The sequence below is a fragment of the Phyllostomus hastatus genome, unplaced genomic scaffold (genome assembly GCF_019186645.2).
Source record: "Phyllostomus hastatus isolate PE091 unplaced genomic scaffold, TTU_PhHast_1.1 phas_contig_41, whole genome shotgun sequence".
Lineage (NCBI taxonomy): Eukaryota > Metazoa > Chordata > Mammalia > Chiroptera > Phyllostomidae > Phyllostomus > Phyllostomus hastatus.
The window spans coordinates 4,106,021-4,130,352 of record NW_025333876.1 but is presented as its reverse complement, the minus strand read 5'-3'; the positions used below and the strand labels follow the sequence as shown (position 1 = coordinate 4,130,352).

Genomic DNA, 24,332 nt, shown 5'->3' with positions numbered 1-24,332 from the left:
TTTTCTGTGCAGAATTATTTCCCCTCAAATAATATGCCAGATTACATTTGACTCCTGGGCAGCGGATGGGCAAAAGCGAGCTTTCCTTTCCTAGCAACTGTTACTAGGAGGGGCGTGCCTTCGAAGTCGGCGAGGACGCAAGTACTACACTTCCCGTGATGCTCCAAGGTGGATTCCGTAGTGACGCAAATGGTGTCCGCAAGGGGGAGCGCGGGGGTGGCACTAGCGAGTAAGTTGGGGTGAGCTCCTTACGTCCCGGCTTGCGTTCGGCATCTGGGGCCACCGCCGGCGACGCTGCTGCTGCTGCTGCCACTACCGCCATGTTGGCTTGAGGGACGATGACAGGAGGTAGTTGCGGCGTTTGGGACTGAGAAGTGGAGGAGAGACAGAGCTGTGAGAGGAAGCCTTCCCTGGCTGAGGAAAGGAAAGACCGGCCTCTTCCGGAGTCGGCGTCGCAGGAGCTAGCGAGGCCAGGGACTGGCAAGAGAGAGAAGGCAAGAGAGGAGCACTGAGGAGCCGAGATGATGCGCCCCAAGAGCCGCTGCGGCCCGGAGGCACCCGTGGCCTGAGCCCCGAGGGGCGGTGGGTCTCTCCCTGGCCCGAGCTCCGCATCCCCAGTGCACTGCCCTGGGCTTCAGGCTTGGCTACCAACGAGTTAAATGCCCTTGAGAGCGGTTTCGGGTGGCCCGGCCCCCGGCCCCGGAGGCGCGAGGTGAGCCCGTTTCTCCCCGCCGGCCACTCAGCTTTACGCGTCCATGTGTAGCCGCATAGTTATCTATGTACCTCCTGTCGGGGCATTCTGCTGCTTAATGAGGACTCGGGTGCGAGTGTGAATCACCGCCGGCCTGCATTTAACCCCCTCCCACCGCTCCATGCCCCTGTGTCACTCGGCTCCGTCCACCTGGCGCAGCCGGTCCTAAGGCTGCTGCTGCCGCTGCTGCTGCTGCCGCTGCTGGGACTGACGACGACCACGACCACACGCTGCTCCACTGCCGGAGTGCCCTCCACCTGGGCATCTCGGGTCCTGGGGATCTCGCCTCTCTGCGCAGAACCTTGGCCAGGCCGCTGCTTAGACTCCCAAATCAGTCAGTTTTTGGAAAGCACATCGCGAGCTCATCGAGATCTTTAACGTTGATTTCTGTGGCTTGAGGACTGCTCCTTTTTGTTGTGTTGTGTTTTTTTTCCCCCCGCGAACATCTGGGTGTATATATCAAGTGGCAAGATGTCCAGTAATGTCCCGGCGGATATGGTGAGTGAAGACTAAGTTACGACTTGATTTGATTTAATTATGGTTTCCAATCTTATTTAATCAGAAAGAATGCAGACAAGGGGCGAGGGTTCGCAGGGGACTGTTGAAAAGCCACCGCGCTGGAATATTTGGAGAAGTTGGAGATTCTGATTTCCTCCTTTTAGAAAGTACCGCTTTTAGTACTGGGGCGGGGGGGGGGTGTTCATTTGGTTGAGGGTTTTGTTTGTTTGTTTTGCTTTTTAATCATTAAAGGCAATGGAGAAGTCGGAAAAATGTAGCGAGGTAGCTTGAAGTGTCGATCTTTCTCTGCTCGAAGTCTCAGACACTTGCAACTTGTGTCTTAAAGCTTCGGAAAACGACAGTTGACGGTGGGCAGAGCCGAAGACAAGGGTCCCTGCTCACTGCAGGCGCAGACAGGAACACTGGAATCTTGCTCTCTGACACTGACGAGCTCATTAATGCACTGGGTACAAACTTGATCTGCGAGAGGAGGGTCACATGTCTCTTCAAGAAAAAGTCCATGAGAATTTGCAGGGAGCCTTTTGAAGTATCTAGGTGAACAAGTATGGCAACAGATATATTAAGATGTTTGGGAATTTTCACAAATCTGAGCTGACCGTGTATTGGGATTTGTAATGAATATTCCAAGACTTTTAGTAAATTTGGTAGTACATATTATATCTTTGGACTTTTTTAAAAGCTAATGAAACACATGATTGAGCCTTGATCTTTGAATGTCGAGAATTCGAAACACAAAGTATTCTTGTTTATTGGTGCTTTCGTTTTTGTTTGTAAACGTTAAGGTTGTGAATTTGTTGAGGAACGGTAGCAGCAGAGTCAATTTACAGGGTGCTGGGAGTAGGTTTGTGTGAGTGTGAAATTATGCTTTGCTCTCCTAGGGACAAACATAATGTAGTTAACAAGAAGATGAATAATCTTGTTTATGGAAGAATTGATGTTAACATTGTTATATTTTCTTAGATTTAGTTAACATTTGAATGTTCATGTATTCCAGCGAAAAAACAAAATTGAACTTCAATGATTACATCTTAAAATGTCAGGTGTTTCTAAAGAAGTAGACCTCATTACTAGACTTTAAAATAATTTTAAAAATTAAATGACTCTAAATGGCATATTTGACCTTAGTTTAAAGACATTTTGCTTATGTTGGATTTCCCTTTTAATGTGCTATTTAAATGTGGAGAAACCACAACATTCTGTCTCTTGGGTGGTCCCACAGCAACCTTACGCTCTCCGTCCTGAGTTTTAAAACTCATGCATTGTCCTTTTAGTTTTCCCTACCCTCCTGCCCACTTAAGGAGTTAGCTGGACATGGTTTTCTCTACCTCTCTAGAAGTTGCCTGGAGAGGTCTTTGGACTGAGCTGGAAAATGCTGTTTCCCGTTTGTTAAGTGTTTGGGCTCATCACCTCCAGCAAAAATTTGCTCCTGTAAAACCTCCATTTTATATCATCCTGCACACTGCAAGATATATACACTATTCTGTCACAGACTTAGAGTGAAATAGATTTGTGTCATTAAAACAGTCCCTCTACTTTCTTTGGGCCCAGTGATGAAGAAAAGCTGGAATGTGCGTAGCATCAGTCACAAACTGAAATGATTTGGGAGTACTGTTTCCAAGTCAGAGAGAAGGTTTGGAAGCTAATGTTTGGATCACAGGACTGGGAAGTAGTGGCAAGGTTTTATTAATAGCTGCAGTTATAAAATGTAACTATTTCTGTTTTAAACCATATTTTAAGTCCTTAATGCTTCTGTGGTGCTTTGAGATCCCTTGATTAAAGGTGATGTGCAAGGGCACAGCAGTATTATGTAATAAACATATAATATCCTGATGATGCTATTTCAGAATGTGTCCAGAGCACAGCTCAGTTGAAATTGTTCTGCTTATTTTTTTTTTTTTTAGCTGTTCAACTTGTTGGAGGTCTTGAGATTTTTCTTTTCCTCCCATGTTAAAGCTTTTTAAACCTTTATTTGCTATTTGCATTTTTAAGAAGTGTTCCTGGAATTTTATATGCTCCTAGAATTCTCAACTTTTTGCAATATTATATGGTAAATACTGGTTAGAAGTTGTCCATCAAGTGCTTCATATTTTTAAATTCTTCACAGTAATAATGACAATTTATGTTTCTTATTCATGACTTAAAGTGAGAACAATTTTACCACCACTCTGAAAAGTGGTAGCCTTCCCACCCCTACCTCTTTCTACAATCTATTTCCCTTGCAGAGTAACTTTAAATTGATCAGGATAAGTGCTTTTGCAAGTATGAATACATGCTTTTTATTTTTTTGCTAGATGCAGTACAGTTTTCAACTTTCTAAGTAGTGACAGCTAGTATGTGCTATTTAGAAACAAACATTGCACTCTTTTCCATGTTAATGGTGCTTGTCAGTTGTATAGGAAAATCCTATTTGGCAGATGAAGTGGGGCATTGAAGTTACAACCCCTGTCATATTTTCATTAGAGACAATTTATTGAGCTAAAATTATTGCTAAATCAGTTGTTTTTGGAAAGTCTTATGGCAGTGAATGTGACTCACTTTAGTTCATTCTTGATTTTTAGCATCTTTTTTAGCATATAAATATAACACATTTAAAATTTATTTTTAAACATTCAATAAATGTTTATTTTTAAACATTCAATAAATGTTTTTGTTTACCTTAAGGTGTCTTTTTTTTTTTAATAATCCAAATTTAGCAAGTTGATTTTCGAGAGGGGGAGTGGAGTTCCTAATGAATAGATTTGCTATACTCTTTTTAAAAAATGATTTGTAGTTGATACTTTTCCAATTAACATTCTGTAAATATGTCCTATAAACAATATAAATGAATTTACATAAAATATTGGCTTTTCTTTTGCCAAGAGTGATTGAGTTTGAACTAACAGATTTACTACCATTCCAGTGTAATAACTTGTGAAAAAAATCTGGGACTATCTGAACAGAATATTATTATAATACATTGTATTTAAATGATTCACTTCCTTTTTTTTTTTTTCCTTAATCCAAATCACAGGTCATGATGGGCCAGTATTCATTGTTTATAATTGTAGCATAAATTATGTTAATGACTGTAGATTTTCTGAAAGATAATGTTTATCTGTTAGTAATAAGGCCTAAAGCTAGGTAGATAAGGTGGTAATTTTATTTTCTGTATCAGGAACATCATGAAGAAATAAATCGTATTTATGAAAGTATTATATAAAACATTTGAGCTACTATTTAGAGCTTTGGACTTAAAATTTTATTTGATGATATCTATAAAATTGAAAACCCTGCCTAAGAGAGGAATTTACAATTAGTATGAGAATAATGGTAAAGAAGTTTTGATATTTGAAACATTTTAGATGATAAAACAGTTAAAAGCCCTGTATCTTTTTGAACTGCTAATATAGAAATTGTAGCAGATGTAAAAATTTTTAGTCTGGGATGAGGTAATGATAATTTCAATGTTTTCCACCTTTATTATTTTTATCATAATGTTATATCTCTTTCATTTGTGGAAGAAATATTGGAGCCCTCTGGTGGACAGGAAATTACTAAAATGAATATCCTTTCAAAGTGAACTTTTACCACTTTTCCAAGTTAAAGTAAAATGACAGGTGTTGAGTATACTAGGGGAAATGCTATGCTAGAAAAAGGTCCGGAGAAAGAAAAGTCTTTAATTTTGACAGAAGAGTGTATTAAGATCTGGTGCTCCAAATAGTTCTTTCCTTATAGCTCCTTTTAATTTTTCTTTCTTTTGCTAGAGCTCTTATTTTAAGATTAAGTTAGGAGGTTTTATGAATGAAGCTAAAGGGTACCAGTTCCATGTACAAGTATACGTATGTGACTTGATGAACAGCTTAATAAATTATATATCTCTAATGGAAACTCTCTCTAAATTGTTATACTTGACTGTCTTATTTTGGTGTTCTGAATCAGATGTTTTTGTTAAAGCAAGTAACAAATTATTTCCCTCAGCTTTCAGTGCTCTTTCCTAGCTCTGAATCTTTGTTCAGCTCGTGTCCCTTTCCTGTTAAAACAATTTTTAGTTCATTCTAGCTCATAGAGAGGGGAAGGGAGGGAGAAAGAAAGGGGGAGGAATGTTAATGTGAGAAGAGAAACATCGATTGGTCTTGTACAAGCCTTGACTGGGGACCGAACCTGCAACCCAGGCAATGTGCCCTGACCTGACCAGCAGCCTTTCACTGTGGGATGATGCCCAACCAAATGAGCCACACCAGTCAGGGCTAAGCATTACTCTCTTTGTTATTTATGGAAAAAGAAGATACTGTTTCATACTACTACTATTAATGGTATTAAATATGAAGTCTATGATGTCTGCCTTTATTACTACTTTGAATATGAAAAGTATCTTTTTAATATTGAGGCTTATATAAATAGAAAGTTATTTTAATTAGTGGATAAGATACTGATGGGTCCACTAGTTTACATAATTCAAACAGTAAATGTATTTTAGGAGACAAGTATATATCTCTTAAATATGCTTTTTAAAAATTCTGCTCATGCTTGGGTACAATTGAGAGCAGCTATAGGATTCATACTAACAGATCTCTGGGTGAGAGATTCTTAATCAGTGCATTTTCTGAATACATGAAAGTTATTTTTAGAAATATCCCAATCTAACAATTTTGAATTACTGCCCTGTTAATTGTAATGTGCTATGCATAATTTAAATTATATTTGGTGACTTAGGGCCATTAATTGAATATCCTTGATTCAGTTCGGTGAACGTTCATTAAGTACATCTCAGTAGTGAACTGTAACTGTCATACCCTTAGCACCTCATGTACAGGGTCCAGCACAAATAATGCCCCTTTTTTATTACAAAACCTTTTATTACAAAATCATAAGCATGTCATTCTGTTATATAACAGTATCAACTCAAGCACACCATATGACATTTTAGGTGAAATATGCAAATTGCTGTCCATTTTGTGGGAGACACATACCCTACCAACCACACTCTAGTGAGCCTGCCTTCTGCCGGACCCTGTAGTTTGTGAAGCTTTGTGCTCCTTCACTAGTTAAGTTAGTTACTAAGTTCAATGAGGAAAGTCAATTGATACGTGAAAATAAAAATATTAGAGCTGCTGTTTGTTTACTTTGCTCTCTAAAAAGGGAGAAAAACTGAGCTTTTTACATCTAGGTGGTCGTGATGGCTGAGTGTGGTTTGCTCAGGGAAGATGTAGGAATTCTGTCATGTAGTGGTCAGCAGCAGTACCATAAGTTTCTCAAAGTTCTTGCAGTTTTTCTTCTATAGTATATTACATAGTTTCTTTTAAAAATGATTTTAAAAAAACATTTAAAAATGATTTTTAAAAGAATGTATGATACTTTGTATTGAGATGGGGAGCAGAGGTTCACTGTTGAAGTATTTGGAAGAACTATGGAAGTCAAAGCTGAATTACATTTTTATTTTACAAAAGATGAATATTACAGATGCTGATTTTTTCCATGATGACAAGAAACTATAAATAGTATGCTACCTAACAGATATTTTGAGAAATCAAATACTAAGTGGTTTCTTCAAGGCAAATTGACATTTTAACCTATAAATAAGAAAGTACCTGCTTTTCAGAAGAAACTAATGTTATGGAGAGAACATTTTGAAAACATGTTTAGATAATTCCAGTCTGTTGAAAAATCTTCCTTACAGAGAGTTTCAGTGGACTTTGAACCCATTTTTTTGAAACATAAAAAGTAACACATTTTGCTTAGCTTGCAAAAGTATCTGACAACAGGAAAAATAAAATTTTAATAACATTGACATCAGGTAACTGACTTTTAATAAAAGCTTGTGCATACTTGGTAATAGAATATAAAAGTGATATCTAGTAAACCAGTAAGTGATATGTTCTTTTACATAGAGATATGCATATTTGTTATATGCATCGAGATATGCATATAACTGGGTTTTTCAGTTACCTCTATGACAGTTCTTAAAACCAAGTGTCAAAATACATTGAACTTTGCAGATTGGCAAACCAAGAAATTTTAAAAATAGACAAGGATATTCAGTAAAGTGCCCTCACTTAATATATTAATAGTAATAGTGAGTTACTCTAGTGATTGCAATCTCTAGTGATTGCAAGATTAAAATAAATTAATATTTTAAATAGTTAATATAATTACTATATAACATATAGTTAGTATAATTAGTGTATGATTAATAAGTGAATATGTATATATCAGAGGTATATCCTTAAGTATTTCATAGTTGGGGTTTTCAGTCAAAAAAAATTTAGAAGAAGCCGTTGCATAAAATAAGATTTCTGAGTATTTTAATTTCTTGTTTGATAATTATAGTTTTTCTGTCTCCTGCCTTGTTGAGCAATTATATTTTTCTGTGGTTGGTATGCCTATCTATCCCTTTCTATCTATTTACAGTTGCTGCTGCTTATTTGCTCTGGGTGTAGAAACCTGGTTTTCAAATGCATTAGAATAAAGTGTATTAAAAATGAGCACATGGCATCTGCATAGGATTTTTAGGAGATGCCCTATGGTAAAGTATATGATCTTTATTTCACAGACTTGGTCACATATGTTTTGGTTGCTTAGAGTTTTGTTTACTTGAGGGGCTTACTTTCTAGTATTTAGCATGTTTTGCAGAGATGTAGATTATTGATAGTGAAGAACCATGTAGATATTTTTTAAAAATAAAATTCTTGTATAGCTTTATTTTGTAGCTCCTAAAGGAGGGAAACTCGTAATTGTTTTGTACTTGCTATTTACCAAGCAGATGCTTGGCATTTTATATGGTAACATTTAATCTAATTCTCACAGCGATCCTGGATAAATAGTCTGTATATAGATAAAACTGCTCCTGCCCATCAGGTGAAGAACCCCAGGATGCGTTTGTAGTGGGACAGAGTAGTTGTTGATTTTGCAGCAGTAAGGTACATTACATGCCTGAGGAACCCTGTGTCCTCTCAGAAAGAGGAAATGAAGTTTTTGGTAACATTTGGGCAGTGCAAGATAATTCTCATGAGAGACCAGGGAAAGTGGATATTAGCTTTGGATGGAATGTTGTCACACATGAAGTGGAGGGAGGTTAGTGATGGGACGTCTTAGCCATCTTTGTTGAGGAGACCGGAAAAATGAAGGGGATTGGGGGAGATCCTTAGTCATTTTGGAGCTGTAGGATGGTCCTGGGAGAAATTGTTATTTGTGGCCTTCTGTTGGCCTTGTCTGTGTTTTTTAGAGACAACACAGACAACACAGTACGATTATCAGCAGAGATGAATTTTACTTTCTCTCAGCCTAAGTTCAGAGAGGTTAAAGGAACTAGGATAAGAATTTGGGTCTGATGACAACAGCCATAAACATACCAAGCCCTAACCCCTGCCATACATGAACAAATCTTGTTAAACCCCTCAGACACACTCTCCTAAGTGGAAAACCTTAGATTCCTTCCCAGAACTTGTTTTACACAGTCACTGTTGGCTGCTCTGAGCTGGCATATTCCAGGAGGTATGACACTTATTTAAATATGTTTGCAAAATACTATATATGATGTCTGGGTTGGAATGATTTTAATGAAAATGGATTCTCTTATTAATTGCTAAAATTAAACAGTTTTTAAAATAGTCTTTGGAGCTTTGAATTCTCTAGTATTGGGTTGGCCAAAAAGTCTGTATGTTTTTTTTTTCCATAAAATAAAAGACACATTTTTCATTTTCACCAATAACTTTATTGATTTGGATATTTTGAGTATGTTGGCTGTCTACTATGTGATATAATGTTGATTGTCCTCAATGTCTGCATTTGATCGCTTTCAACTTCAGCTGGTCTACCTGACCGTGGAGTATCGTCCAGGGAGAAATCTCTACCATGAAACTTCACAAACCACTTTTGACACATTCAGTCAGTTACAACAGCTTCTCCATACACTGCACAAATATTTTTTTGTGTTCAGTTGCATTTTTACCTTTCTTGAAATAATAAAGCAAAATATGCCAAAAATGTCATATTTTTTATCTTCAGTATTAAAATGGCTACACAAAAATTCACCCATTTTGATTTTTTTTTTAAATGCTCACTGATACAACAGCTGTCACAATACAAGATAACTAAATTGTTTTGAATAAAATTGTTTTGAAAGACAATTGTTACTTGAGCCATCTTACCAAATGAACTTTTTGGCCAACCCAATATATCTCTTATATATAGAGGAGAACTTTTTCCTATAAACTTACCACTTTGAATGCAGAAAGTATGTTGCTTTATATATGTAAAACACTGATTTGTTACCTTTTAACTCTTTCAAGGTATTTTGTTTTTGCCTTCATACTATAACTGCCTATGTCAGATTCTCTATTGATTGATTTAAATTTATTTTATGGTCTTAATAAAATACGTACATGGGCAATTTTCTGTGACTGGATTTTGAGAAGAAAATATTCTTTGAGGAAACTTGTCCAAGTTAAGCATTATATTTTCTGTTGTGAATCTTAAAAATGGCAGTTCATTGTGTCTCCTATCATGTTTTCAGAACATGTTCTCTCATGACATATACTTAATTTTCTTTACTTTCAAATAAAATTAGTGTCTTTGCCTTAAAAATATTCCTGCTTTTGTGGCTTGCATCTTACATTTAGTCATATATCATGAACAACTATCATACAGACGAGTATAGACCCATGTAATTTTTAACTGATTCTGGGAAGTACATAAATTGTTTAGCTGATTCCATATTCATGGGAATATAAAAGCTATTATAAACCATAAAAGAAGGCATATTTAAAATATTTTTCTGTTCCTTGTCTGGTAATTTCTTTAGAATACAATTCTGAGGAATATAGTTCCTGTATTAGATATTTGTTAAAAATTTGATGGGTGGGAAGATGCATATTTACTAATGTTTAAAGTATCATTGAATTTCTGGATTCACCACACTTCATTATGTATTATTCTCTCAATATGCTCAATTATATTTCATTTACAATGTTTGCAGTTTTGTTCATGAGCAAGATTTACCAATAATTTTAATTTCTTGTTGAGTTTTTGATTTAGGCACCAGGATTATGCTGATTTCATAAAATAAGCTGGGAAATGTTTTTTATTCTCTGAAGAGTTTGTGAAGATCAATTTTATTTCAACCATAAATGTTGAAATAGTGTAGTATATAGGACTATTAATATTTTCTGTGACTTTTCTTTTAAATCAGTTTTGACAAGTTTTGGTTTTCAAGGGATTTGCCCATTTTTATCTGAATTTACTTGTTTGGCTTAAAAATGTTCACAATATTCTTTTGTTACTTTTTTGATGTTTGTAATGGTATCTACTTTGTAAAATCTGCTTGTTGGTAATTTGTACTTTCTGTTTACCTCAATCTGTTTTTTAAAAGCCAACTTTCAGATTTAAAATTTTTAAAAATTTTTGGTCAGGTTCTGCTTTTACTTTTGTTTCTTTTCTTCTGTTTAAAAAATTAATTTGCTGTTATTTTGCAAGTTTTTGAGATGGATATTCAGATCATTAATACTCAGTCTTTTTTTATGTATGAATTTAAGTCTGAAATTTCCCTAGAGATGCAGCTTTAGCCGAATCTCACAAGTCTGATCATATATTTATCACTCAGTTCAAAATATTTTTAAAAAATTGATTGTGGTTTCTTTTGCAATCCATAGGTTATTTAGATATAGTATATAGCATAGTAGCTAAACATTTGGGAGTTTTTTTAAGCTATATTTTTGTTGTTGATATCAAGTTCAATACTACTATGGTTTTAGGATCATTTTTTTCCCATGATTTCAATTGTGAGTCATTTGTTGACATTTGTTTTATAGTTGATTTTAGAAAATTCAGTGTGGTATGCTTAATATTCTTTAAATCAAGTTTATTAGTCATGTTCAAAGCCTGTAACTACTGACTTTTTTGATTTTTTAATTACTCAATTGAGAGAAATGTGTTAAAATCTCCAATTATGTGAAGATTTATTTCTATGTTCTTTTAGTTCTTTTAAGTGTTGCCTTATATATTTTGAGGCTAAGTCAGTGGCTGCAATTAAATTTATGATTGTTATACAGCATCTTTTGATTTCATCCTTTTCTTTCCTTTGTGCTTGATTTAATCTTGTGTTATTTTGTACAGTAATGTGCTGTACAGGCTTGTGGCCTAGGAGCAATAGACTATACTGTATGTCCTAGGCATGCAGTAGGCTGTACCATCCAGGTTTGTGTAAGTGCACTCTGTAATGTTAACACAAGCACAAAACCACATAATGACACATTTCTCAGAACTTATCCTGAGGTTAAGTGGCACCTGATTGTACTGTGTGTTCATGCGTGACTTTTATTGTAATTCTTCATGGAGTTTGTACAAAATCTTGAATCTGTGGTTTGCTATCTTTTGTCACTTTGACAATTTTCTTAGCTGGTATTCTTTAAATATTATTTCTATCCAATTATTGCCTTTCCTTCTAGGACTACAGTTACATGTATGTTAGGTCACTTCACAGTTTCCATACCCCCCCTCCCCAAATACCAGATTGGATATTTTTCACTGACCTGTCTTCAAGTTCACTTATGATGCCTTTCCTGTCCATTATCCAGGTACACCCAATTATTGATTTCCTAACTTTGGTTTTGGTATTTTCAGTCCTAAAATTTATACAGGTTGAAGTTCTCACAATGTTTTCATTAGTTTTCTTGGTTATATTAATCATTGTTGTAATGTTCCTATATGATGACTATACTACCTGGTTTCTATGGTTTGACTTTTGATCATTTGATCCTTTTTGTTTTTTGTATAATACCTGGTAATGTTTTATCAACATTGTGATGAAAAATCATAGAGGATCAGAATGATGTTATCTTTCTCCAGATAGGATTTAATATTCTCTGGCAGGCAGTTAGTAAAACATGGATCTTTTTGATTTATCAGTGACTGAGGAGACATGAGGCAGAATTCAGGACAATCAAGAAATTTAAATAGCCTCACTCTCAGTGCGTAGTGCTTCTGTGGTTTCACTTGAAAGTTTGGAGTATTTACTAAGATGTGCCTTCTTTGGCAAGCTCTGATTCCAAGTGTTTTGAAGCTTGGTGAAAGCTCTGCTTAGCTTTTTCGCCTCTTTGAAGCATTATCTCACTAGGTTTTCCTGTCAGTCCTGTTGTTTTTGGTTCAGCATATTTCTTCGGGGAGGGCAAAAATTGAGCAGAATGTGGAGCTCATTCTTTTATCTGGGAATCTGAATTCCTGCCTACTTTTAATTTTTGTCTTCCCAGCCCAGTGAGACTGATACCAGGGCCAGGATGCTGCTTTCTGCATGGCTCTATGCCCTGTACTGGTAATTGGCAGATACCTCAAGGAGAAAAAGTGGGGATATTCTCAATGTGTTCCCTTCTCTAGGGGCTGTTAACCCCTAATGTACTGGCTCTCTTGGTTGCTCTTTCCATGCCTTCAAATAACAAGGTTTTTCGTTTGTTATTTTTGTGTTTTATCACACTTTTATGGTTGTTTTCAGTGAGACATTTGGTCTGATACTGCTGTTCCTTCCCACCTTGACTTACTTGCCCTTTGTTTTTGAATAGCTAAAATTAATTAAATACTTAATGGTGTTACTTACCATAATACCATTAGCCAAGCAGTTTTCTTATATCAAACATCTAGGAGTCATCCTTGATTTCTCCCTTTACCTCATCTCCCAAATGCAGTCTATTTCAAAATATACCTGGAATCCACCAACTTTTCTTTATTTCCTATTGCAAGCACCATCTCTCTCTCCTGGACTGCATGGGTCTTAGAACTAATTCTTCCACTTCCATTCCTATCCCACTATAATACATTTTCCAGAAATAGCTTGAGTGATCTTTATGAGACATAAATTGAATTATGTTTCTGTCTGCAAAACAGGAAACTTCAGCAGGTTTCCACTGAACAATAAATTCTCATGGCATAAAATCACAGATCCTTATCATGGCCCTCTTGAGCCTTGCATCATCTTGCTCCTGTCTGTCTCTGTGATCTTACCTCATTGGCTTACTATGCTTCCATTATACTGAGTTTCTCTCAGTTCCTCACATAAGTCATAAACTCTTCACATAGCTGGGCTGAGTCTTTGCACGTATCATCAGTTCTTTTGCCTAAAACACTTATGAGTATACTTCTGTGTGTGTGTGTATGTGTGGGAGGGGTTGTGTTACATTTAGGTCTAGGACTTACTTTGAATTAATTTTTGTTACACTTCTATACTATCATATGGGTAATGCCTCTTAGCCTTTCTGTCTTCAGAAACACTTTTCCTGACCACACCTAAGCCTGAAATTTCTCATTCCTTTCCTTTCTGTCTCATAAGCCCTATTGGCTTCCTCCATAGCACTTGTCATACTTCGTCATTCATTTGTCTTTGCAGTAGGCCATAGATTCTGAGAGTCGTTATGTATCTTGCATTTGATGCTCTAGCCAGTACCTAGAATGGCACCTTTTGTGGAGTAGGCACCTTTTGTGGAGTAGGCACCTTTTGTGGAGTAGGCACCTTTTGTGGAGTAGGTTCTTCATAAATATTTGTGGATAAAAAACAGTGAATGATTGTGATAGGCACTGTGTCAAGCTTATTATTTAAAATAGATTTGATTCTCTAAAAAAATGTCTGAGAACAAGACTATCCGGGTAGGTTGGCACTTAGTGTTAGCTGAATTTTATTAGTGAGAAAAGTGAGGCATAAACATGTTTGGGAAATTTCCTCAAGTCAACTTTTTTGTGTTCTTGGATTTTTTTTCACTTTTCTAATTTTTTGCCATTCTTTACCTTCCTTATGGCGTATCCTTTTTCCTGTATCTTAAAACTGATGCTGTGATTATACTAATGATCCAGTATTTCAATTTCAACTTCCTGCCTTTGCTTAACATTTAATAATAGCTAAAATGTCAGAGAAGGAATTAGAAATTTGTAATGGAAATTGAGAGTGTGTTAATACTTGAAGTGGTAGATTTGTGGTGTGGCTATCAAGTATTTTGAATTCTTTTTTCAAGCTATAAAATTCTCTCATTACTTTGTAACTATAAATAGACTGTTACAATGATATATTTGAATATATTGTATATATAAATTACATATCTGAAGAGAACTTCTTGAGCCTTTTACACTTAATGGACTGTTTAGTTATACAGCTTTTTAATGTCGGCACTCTAATCAGTAGACTTTTTATGTTAGCTATCATTTTATATCTAAAGTCTACATGTAGTAATCTGCTTTTTTAATTTCTTTGCATAATTCATTCAATCAAATCAGCAGGTATTTGTTGAACACATACTATATGCCAGCCACTTTTTTAGGCTCTGGTGTACAGCGGTGAATGCAACTAAACAAAATACATAAGTAAAATACAGAGTGTATTAGATGTCGATAAGTATTACAGATAAAAATAAAGCAGGAAGGAGTTGGAGAGTGCTAAGAGAGTATTCCTGTATTGTTCAACAGTATGATCAGGTAAGAACTCACTAGATGCTGACATTTGTTCAGAGTTCTGAAGGAGATGGGAGCAAGCCACTGTGGAGAATTACCTCTAGGCAGAGGGAATATTGTCTCAATTGATTTCTTGGTTCCTTTTCAGTTTCTGTCACTGTTTCTTTTGCCAGTCCTCCCCTTAAATTTTTGTTTCTCATGGTTTTTGTTTTCTGTTTGTCTCTGTGATTGAAGTGATCATTACCTTCCTCAGTAATTTGTGCAACAAACAATTATTGGATGCCCGTGAGCCAGATAGATTCTGTCAGCAGTTAAATCGGTTTTCTCCAATGTCTTTCAAATCAATTTCCTTTTTACCTTTAAGCCAGTGTTCATCCAGGTATGTTCCCCTTTATTTATTCACAACTATCTGACTTTCAGTAGTCCCCAGGTTTGTCTTTTGAAAACATATCAAGAGTCAAACTCATCATTTGACTATTCACTTAATAAAGGTTGGCTCTCACTTATAGCCATCCAGGCTAAGTGCTTATATGTGGTGTTAAGGCTCTTAGGAGTTGGGCTGAGATCCAGCTTCATCTTCTTCTGTTGCCCCCTTGTATGTCCCCTATGGTTGAGTTGTAATGAATCCTTTGCTTGCTCACAACTCTTTCCGTTAACTTTGATGCTTATCTCTTTCATTCTGGTTTCTTAGCCTTCCCTTTCTGCTTAGAACATACCTCTCTTCTCCCTTCTTGCTGATTTGGCATTTGAGACTTGTTTTCAGTTGCAGCATTAATTCCTTGGTCATGCCTTCACACGATGTCAGGCCCTTAGCCACTATATGTATAGCATATGCTGCGAGCTCTAGACCAGAGTGACAGTTGAGATGAAGCTTTCTTCTAGGATGAACCAAGGGAAGATAATCAGAGTGGCATAATGGCTTTTTTATTTTTTTAAGAGTTGCCAGCAGTGTAAGGCATCAAATCCAAAGGAACAGAGCTAACTTAAATCTTGTATAAATCTCATGATCTCTGGTTCTAACAGCCCAGAGATTTCTAGGTAATGGTGAATCTTAGCATTGCTTTCTATCCGTTTTAATATCTGGTGAACATGGCCAAGTCCGCAGAAAAAGCTAAGGAAAAGGATTGGAATCTGAGCTAATTAGTCTGCAATTCAGAACAGGGCCCCTTAATCAATTACTCTCTCAAATGTTACTATCTCTACTCTAGAACTTGTAAATATTTTTATATTTCCTACACTAGACATATATGTGTTCTTTGAGGGCAGAGAGAGACCTTTCTTACTCATCTCTCTACATCTCTGTGCCTAGCATGAGGCCTATACATAGAGAATACTCAGTGAAGATTGAATCAGCACTGCAGCTTTCTCCAGTAGAACTTTCTGTGGTGATTGAAATGTTCTTTGTCTCTGCTGTCTAATAAGGTAGTTGTGGCTATCAAGCACTTACAGAGTGGCTGCTGTGACTGAGGAACTGAGATTTTTTAGTTTAATTAAATGTAAATAGCTACATGGGGATAATGGGTACTATATTGTACAGTACATTTATGCAGTTTACTTAAATCTCTCAGTGGACTAAAGAGATCTCTGAATTTTGGTGGGGAGAGGGGTACTTGGATCCCAAATGGTCCTAGATTGCTAAGCTTTAGGTTTTACTTCATGATTTTATTTTCGTTCTCTCAATGTCAGCATCTATTTTTTTCTATTATTATTCTGTATGTTGTCATCAGCCTTTCTTTTAATTTTTCAGATCTTAGTGTACATGACATAGAAAGATATAATCGTTTATAGAATTCTCTTAAAAAAAAAAGTCTTAAGACCCTGCAAGTCATCTTTGATCTTTCTTTAACCCCAGTAAGAATGTGAAATTAACCCTCAGGAAAGAGGAGAGGGCTAAAAATATAAATTAGTGTGAGCATTCAATTGAAGAAAAAAATAATACCAATATGAGATTACATGAATTCACCAAGAGAGAGGGGCAGCCTAAAAGTATAATGGGTCTATTTAGAGATAGAATTTTAAAAGTGACAAAAGGAACAGAGTTAAGGAAAAGCTTTTTAAAAAAGTTTGATTATCTTGAAAGCCATTCAAGGAGAAGCCCAAGGAGGAAGAGTGGTTGGGTATAGCAGATAGTGAAGGAAGGTGAAGAAATAAGGACTAAAGTTCGTCTTGCATAATATGGTGGAGGCTGTGTGGATCATAATTCATCAGCTGTGGTCAGTGTTTTTGTTATAATTCTCAGTTTTCTTCCATACTGAAGAGCTAGGCATATAAAATTAATTACATTCCCTTGTTTTTGAAGTTATTACTGTTTTCAGTTTCTGTGTGCATAGCTAACTTTTCTCAGCCCTTTCTATTTATCAAAATGTTTTGCTTTGCTCCTGTATATAATCTGGTCAATTATTAATAGTACTTGCTTTTTGCTCTGTGACTGAGACTTCTTAAATCCTGCATAGGTGAATCTTTCTATCACTAATATTAGGGTTGTTGATTCAGTAGCAGCCATTCAGTTTGTGCTTTGATGTGGGGTTTGTTAAGAGAAGTTATGTTGTTTTTTGTTAAATTCTCCATACCCAGAGAAAGACAGTTTTACTAAAAAATTGGGACATCTTGTCTCTCAGAGGTCTTGTCAGACTTCCAGCTGGCACAGGAAGCAGCAAAAGGCTCTTTCATTTCCCAGAGTACCATCTACCTTACTTCTTTGGGATTTAGGACAGGCAGCCAAGAAAAATAAAAAACTGGGAAAACATTTTCTTAAATATTTTTATTGTAAAGTAGAGATGGGTTTACTCTTAAGTTATGTATAGTGCAGATGTAAGCTTATTTTTTTTTAATTTTCAAATTATGTCAACACATGAGTCATTTCAGAAATCTCTCTTTTTAAAGGATTTTATTTATTTATTTTTAGAGAGAGGGGAAGGGAGGGAGAGAGAAAGAAACAGCAATCTGTGGTTGCCTCTCGCATGCCCCCTACTGGGGACCTGGTCTGAAACACAGACATGTACCCTGACTGGGAATTGAACCAGTGACCCTTTGGTTCACAGGCTAGCCCTCAATCCAGTGAGCCACACCAGCCAGGGCTGAAATCTCATTTCTTAATTAGAACCACTAGGTATACAGCCAAAGTCTTTCTGGAATAACTCAAGTGGCCATTCCAGTTGGACAATAGGAATAGCAGTATCCTGAAACTATAAAATTATTTTCTTGTTTTCCAGGTGACTTGAATAACTATGTAAGTTGTAGTTACCTGAGAAATACACCAAAGATAATCAAAAGGGCAAAAGGGAGATGTCCCAGGATATCCCAGATAAGGTACATCAGATAGTACAGAGGCAAAGAATAGTAGTATTCCTTTTACTCTATTTACTCTATTTACTCTATGAAAACATAGTCACCTATGTGTTCATTTATAATTAGTTTTCACTAAAGAGTAACTTTCCTAATTTGACTATCCTTATTGTGTTAATCTTAGCATCTGATATTTTTAAAAAATAAACTATTTAGAAGGAAAGGTATTCATAATTATGCATTGTCAAGGTTAATGTGATTGCCATTTAACAGTAAGTGAAATGTAAATTATCCTCCACAGTAAATTGAATGACATTTATTCTTTCTATGATCTCTTGATATACTTGGCCAGTATTTTATAAAGGGAAGTGTTTGTTTGGCTTGTCTTATTTTATCCTGTTTTGGCCATAGTCTATTTTTAATGTATTTGTATTAAAAAATCTAAACCTTATTTTTTATTGTTTTATTTTAATTGTGTAACTGAATAGAAAAGCAATTGTATTATTGTAAAACTTGTAAAATAGAAAACATTTTAAAAACAAATAACACCACCATTTGTAAAATTTTGTTACTTAGTATAAATGCTGCTAATGTTTTGTTCTCTTACCCTCTAGACTTTGTCTGTGGTGTATGTGTTTGTACAGTTGATGATTCATTTTAAAATGTTTTGATTTGGGGAGGTCTTAAAGATTAAATTTAACTATGTGTAGGCAGTTAACATTCATTCATAAGAACCCTTTAAGTCTATTGAGTTTTTACAAATAATAAAATAGGCCTTCTTTTTAAAACATCTTATCTGTACCATTTTCCTTTTTTTTATAAAGTCCTCACCAGACGATATGTGTATAGATTTTAGAGAGAGAGGAACAGAGAGAAACATTTGTTCGATTGCCTCCTATACAACTGGGGATCAAACCCCGCAATCTAGGTTTATGTCCTGACTCGAAACCTTTTGGAGTAGACAACAGGATGATGCTCCAACCAACTGAGCCACCTGGCCAGTGCCCATTTTTCCTTTTTAAAATGCAGTCTTCTTTCTGGGGATTCCATATAGTCTAATAGGAGTGTGCCAGTGACGAGAAACATTTTGCCAATTTTAATTCAGTAATTCCCCTAAAGTTAAAGCAAAACAAGCACTCGCCTAAATGAGTACTTTATTTCAGTAGTCAAAAGGAGGAGGAGTTTGGGTTTAAAAAGAGTCTTCTACTTTTTCATTTGTAGTTTATTTACTCCCCTGTCCTCTTGTCAAAAGTTAAAAATCTCTAAAATGTATGGTTTATAAAATTTATACATTTTGTTTAGAAAGTCACCCAAAGAAGTTAGTATGCTCTTTTGGAAAGGACAGAGTCTTCAAGTGCCAGGTGAAATTAACTATCTGCAAAACAATAGGTAGTACTATCTTTATTTTTAAAGTTTTAAACAGTATTCAAACCCAAGGCCTTCTGTTTCCAAAGCCTATTATGTGACAGTGTAACATCTCTGGAATTCTAGGAAGGTGTACTATGTATATTATTAAATGTTACATATATTAGACACGAGGCAGTTCATTTTACATACACATGTAATAAGATCATAGAGCAAAAAGGCAGCGTTCATTGAACAAATACTAGTAAGTAAAATAAAGGGTTGACTTTTACTATCTTTAGTATGCAGTTTGTATCGTGGCCATAAGCTAACATGCTGATTTGAGCAATGTTCATAAGTTGATTCTTTAGACTGAAAGAACAAGAAAGTAGAGTGGAAAGCAACTCAAGGCGGGGAGGGATGTGGGAAGAAACTCTTGAATATACCATTGTTTTGCCTTGTATAATGTGTGTTTTTTTGCCCAAAAATTTTTTTGGGGGAATAAAGGCATGCGTTATACATGGGTATAAAGATCACATACCCTGGGTATAATAATGGGCATAATAATCCTGTGTTACCGTGCACACAAAGTCATGGGTACACATTATACATGGGAGCCCACTATACATGGTGAAATACGGTAATGTTTTCAAATGTCCAAATAAGAAAATAGGCTTCTAATGTCTAATAAAATTGGTTAAATGTCTAATACCACTTCAAATTTAGGAACCGTGAATGTACAATAAACTCTAGGACTGCAAGGAATCCGGGAGTAGTCTAAATCTAGAATTCATTCTGTGTTACTATGTTAAGTCTAAGGATCTCTTAGTCAGATTCTGCTAATCTCTGGTACTTTTTTTTGCAGGGTCACTAACATACCATTATTGCTCTTGTCTTCATTAGAGAAGCTTCTTCCGAAATGAAGCAAAACACCATGTGCTGGAAATTAAGAGACATTGTTAGGTTTATCCAAACACCAGAAACCATTCTATTAAGTTTATATGTAGAATCTGGTACATTTCTGAAGTGGTTGACATTTTATCCTTGCAGTTGTCTGTAGAAAAATTTGGGAGGTAGGGGGTGGGAAAGGGGATTATTATCCTTCAGTTATACCTTGTAATGTAGGCCTTAAGTTTTTACTATGTCTTTGACATTAATGAATCTTGCTCATTACTTCTTTTTTTTGCGGGGGTGGAGTCCTTGGATTCTTTCAAAATTGTCTCTCTCCAAACTGTTCATAGGATTCTCTTCTCTCTCCACCCCCGCTTTCCTTAAGTGATGTTCTTTTTGATAGAAAGGAGAGCAAGCACATTTTATTTCAGAAAACTGCTCATAAAAAAGAAAGCTGCATAATTTGTGGTGCCCTAGTGATTTAATTCATTATTATAACTAAACAGTAATTATCCAGGATTGGTTAGTGAAAACATGAGTGCTTTATTAGATCAAACCTTTCAATACAATGAATAGGTTAATTTTTTACAGATATGCAGTATGCTATGGACAGATACTGCGACAAAACAATCTTACTTGGCCTTTTCTGTCTCACACTGTATATTTTTTATTTTCTCTCCTAAAACTAAATGACTCGTTTTACAGTTGGACTCAGCTTATTTGTTTATTATTTTCTTCAGTGACAGTTTACATTCAGTGTTAGTTTGCATTAGTTTCAGATGTACAACATAGTGGTTAGACAAAGTGTTCCACCTGATATTTCTAGTACCTAACTAGTACCATACATAGTTATTATAGTTTTAGTGACTGTATTTTCTATGCTTTACTTTTCATCCCCATGATTATTTTGTAACTGCCAATCTATACTTCTCAGTCCCTTCACCTTTTTTACCCATGGAGTCAACTCTGAGATTATAACATTGAGAGTCACTTTGATGGGATTTTGTAAGTTTTTATTTTAAGTTTCATGAAAATTTTTAGGCATATACAGAAGTGGATAGAATAGTAGAATGAAACCTCATGTATCCCTGTTCCAGCATCAGCAGTTACCAATGAATGGTCAGTATGACGTATCTGTAATTTGCTATACTTATGGATTATTTGGAATCAAATCCCAAATATCATATATATTTGATGTATATGTATGAGATATGTAATGACTCTTCAGAAACAGCCATAATACTCATCACAGTTTCAAAATTAATAATTACCTAATATTATCAAACATAGATATCAAGTATGTAAGACAAATTTTTATGCTAACTTTTAGACATGAATTGAAGGCACTAAAAATTAACATTTCAAAATTTATTTAGCATGAAAATGGTGTTGTCTTATGAACACTGAGAAGTGGAGATGGCATAGGAAAGTTCTTTTTAAATGCTACCTTAGTATTCTTTAGTTACCTACTTTTCTATCTTACCTCTAAAAAGAAGTAAAAAATATTCTGATTTTGCTGTCAGAATTTATAAACTATTATACACTGGCCACTAATGTTGAGTACAAGCCCACTTGTAACATACATATTATGTTTTTTTTTTAAAAAGAAACTTTTTGAAAGGTTAAAAAACTGCATCAAGATTTGGAGATAGTTTTTGAGTAGAGAAATATTATTCAGAAGATTGATTGGCTTTAATTTGGGAAATTACTAGGTTGCTGTCTTCCTCTTTTATTGGAAAGGAAAGGAAGAAAATAAATAGTATCTGTACCTCTGGTCAAGTGACCTAGTTCTCTTTTTCCTTTGCTCTGTAATAGATTAGTAGTTCTTTAAATAATTCATGTTAAGTGCCTCTGAATGCCTGTGGTTTGAGGGCTCTACAGATACTATTAACTTTCTCTTCCTGACTGAAGAGGATATGTTAGTGTCTTTTTTTCCCTTAATAAGTCTAAATTTAGACTTCTTGATCATGAATTAGAAAGCTTGTTGAGTGTGCTGAAATAAAGGTAAAATACGCTGTTTTCTTATTTTTTTGCTTTTTTTGCTGCTTCATTTTTTTCACTCCTTAATGCAGTTACAAGTGAATAGAGAGCTAAAAATAAATGTTTGCAGACAGTTCAAGCTAAAGGAGTTTTATTATTATTAATATTGCCCTTGTGCTGAATAAAAGCAAAGGTTTAAAAAAATTCTCTGAGTCAAATTTCATTTGGAATCTTTGGCCTACAGAAAAAGCATTTCTTTATTTCAGGCTGCCATTTGCTCAGCTGCCCACTCTCCCATCTCTCAAAACCCTGGCCCAATTTTGGATTAGATTAAGGATTGGCTGCACATATAGGTTTATACATGCATTTATATGTGTACGTGGGAATTTGTACTTGAGTTTCTAGTTAAACTTAATAATCTTATATTGACTAGAATTTTTTTTGTGTGTTTTTAAAAATTTATGATTCTTTTTTTAAAAAATGATTTTATTCATTTATTTTTAAAGAGAGGGGAAAGGAGGGAGAAAGAAGGGGAGAGAAACAACAGTTGCTTCTCTCATGCCTCCAACTGGGGACCTGGACTGCAATTTAGGCATGTATCCTGATTGGGAGTTGAACCCTCAGCCCTTCGGTCTGCAGGCTGGCACTCAGTCTGCTGAGCCACACCAGTCAGGGCTATGATTACTTTCTGCTTTTAAAATTGGATCACAAGATTGACATTCAAAAAATCAAAACCTCTAGAAACCATGTCCTTAATACATTTAAGTTATATTGTTTATGACCCTTTTCCTGTTCCTTCCCAACCCATTCTCATCCCTATCATATAGCAACTAGCCTTATTATTGTCATTCTGCACTCCTCAGCTCCCAAGGGTGGGGAGGGTCTAAAGCAGTGATTAAAACACAAGAGCAAGCTTGCATGGCTTGAATAATATTTTTTAAAATGAAAGATTTCTGCTACCTCTACAGATCTGTCAAACAGGAGGCAAAGTAAACAGAGAAAGAAATTTAGTTGTTACAATTTACATTTTCGTTTTAAACACTATAGCACACTGAGCTAGTAGCCTTTCCCCACATTGAAATTCAAAATCTAAACTTGAAAATGCTTTTGTTCCTTCATTCCAGAATGAATAAAATATAGCCAATAAGAAATTAAATTCAAGTATTCACCTTCTATCCACGATTTTAAGAGTCAGTGTGGTTTAGCATTTAGCAGTGTAGCTTGGAATTGAACAGTTCTCAGCCCAACATGTTGGGAATAATGAGGAAACAGCACATCATTGTTGCCACAGTTTTGGTCTCTGTCTCGAAGATTGTTACATATAGCCAAGATAACATGTGTTCCATATCTTGAATCAAGACATAATACAATTTAAGATAAATAATCCCTAATTTAGCTTTTGGTTATCTGTATAGCAATTGCTGCTCCCTAGAGCTTAGCCAAGACCAAGAAAATAACAGTCTCCAAACAGTAAAAATATCACACGAGTTCTCATAATCATATTGATACACTTTATTCCTAGAAGGTTTCCAGAATTCAACATTAACAGAACAGTTCCTCTTAATTTAGATAGAATTTAAAACTGATTAACTCAGCCCATAGCAAAAGATATGTTCCCTAAGTAGCCACAACCAGCAACTTTTCTGATAAAAATTTCTTACTATTGGTTGGTTTTAAAACATTCGTAAAATAAAACTATACCAGTTGCTTAGGAACAGGATTTTTTTTTCTTCTAACACTGAAGTCTGAGAGAAATTTCTTACATAGACCTTTGTGAGGAGACACTGGGTAGTGTAGTAGCTTTCTCCAAGTAAATAAACACAATAGGGGTTTTGAAGGGTATATAACTTGTAGTCACAATAGGGTAAAAAAATTACTCTTTGAAGAACAGCACAGTCCAATAGACATATAGTGCAAATATATATATACACACACACACACTTATATATAATGTTAAAGTTTCTATTAACTGCATTAAAAATACAAAAAAATAGGTGAAATTAATTTTAATAATGTATTTTAACCCAACATATCAAAAATTTATTTCAATATGTAATTAATTAATATGTTATTAATAGTATTTAAAATGTTTTCATATCAGGTCTTTGAAATAGACAGCACTTGTCAATTCAGATTTTAAGTTTTCATCAGAAATACTCAT

At 35.3% G+C, this 24,332-nt stretch overlaps 1 protein-coding gene across 1 annotated transcript in view; it reads left to right on the top strand.

Annotated features, from left to right (window-relative positions):
* Positions 1-200: 200 nt before the first annotated feature.
* The window catches only part of UBL3 (ubiquitin like 3), a 72,711-nt gene continuing 48,579 nt past the window's right edge, over positions 201-24,332 (top strand). Inside the window, exon 1 of the mRNA XM_045844788.1 lies at positions 201-1,249. Within this exon, the coding sequence (XP_045700744.1) occupies positions 1,223-1,249 (27 nt within the window). The 5' untranslated portion in view covers positions 201-1,222. The remainder of the gene's footprint in view (positions 1,250-24,332) is intronic.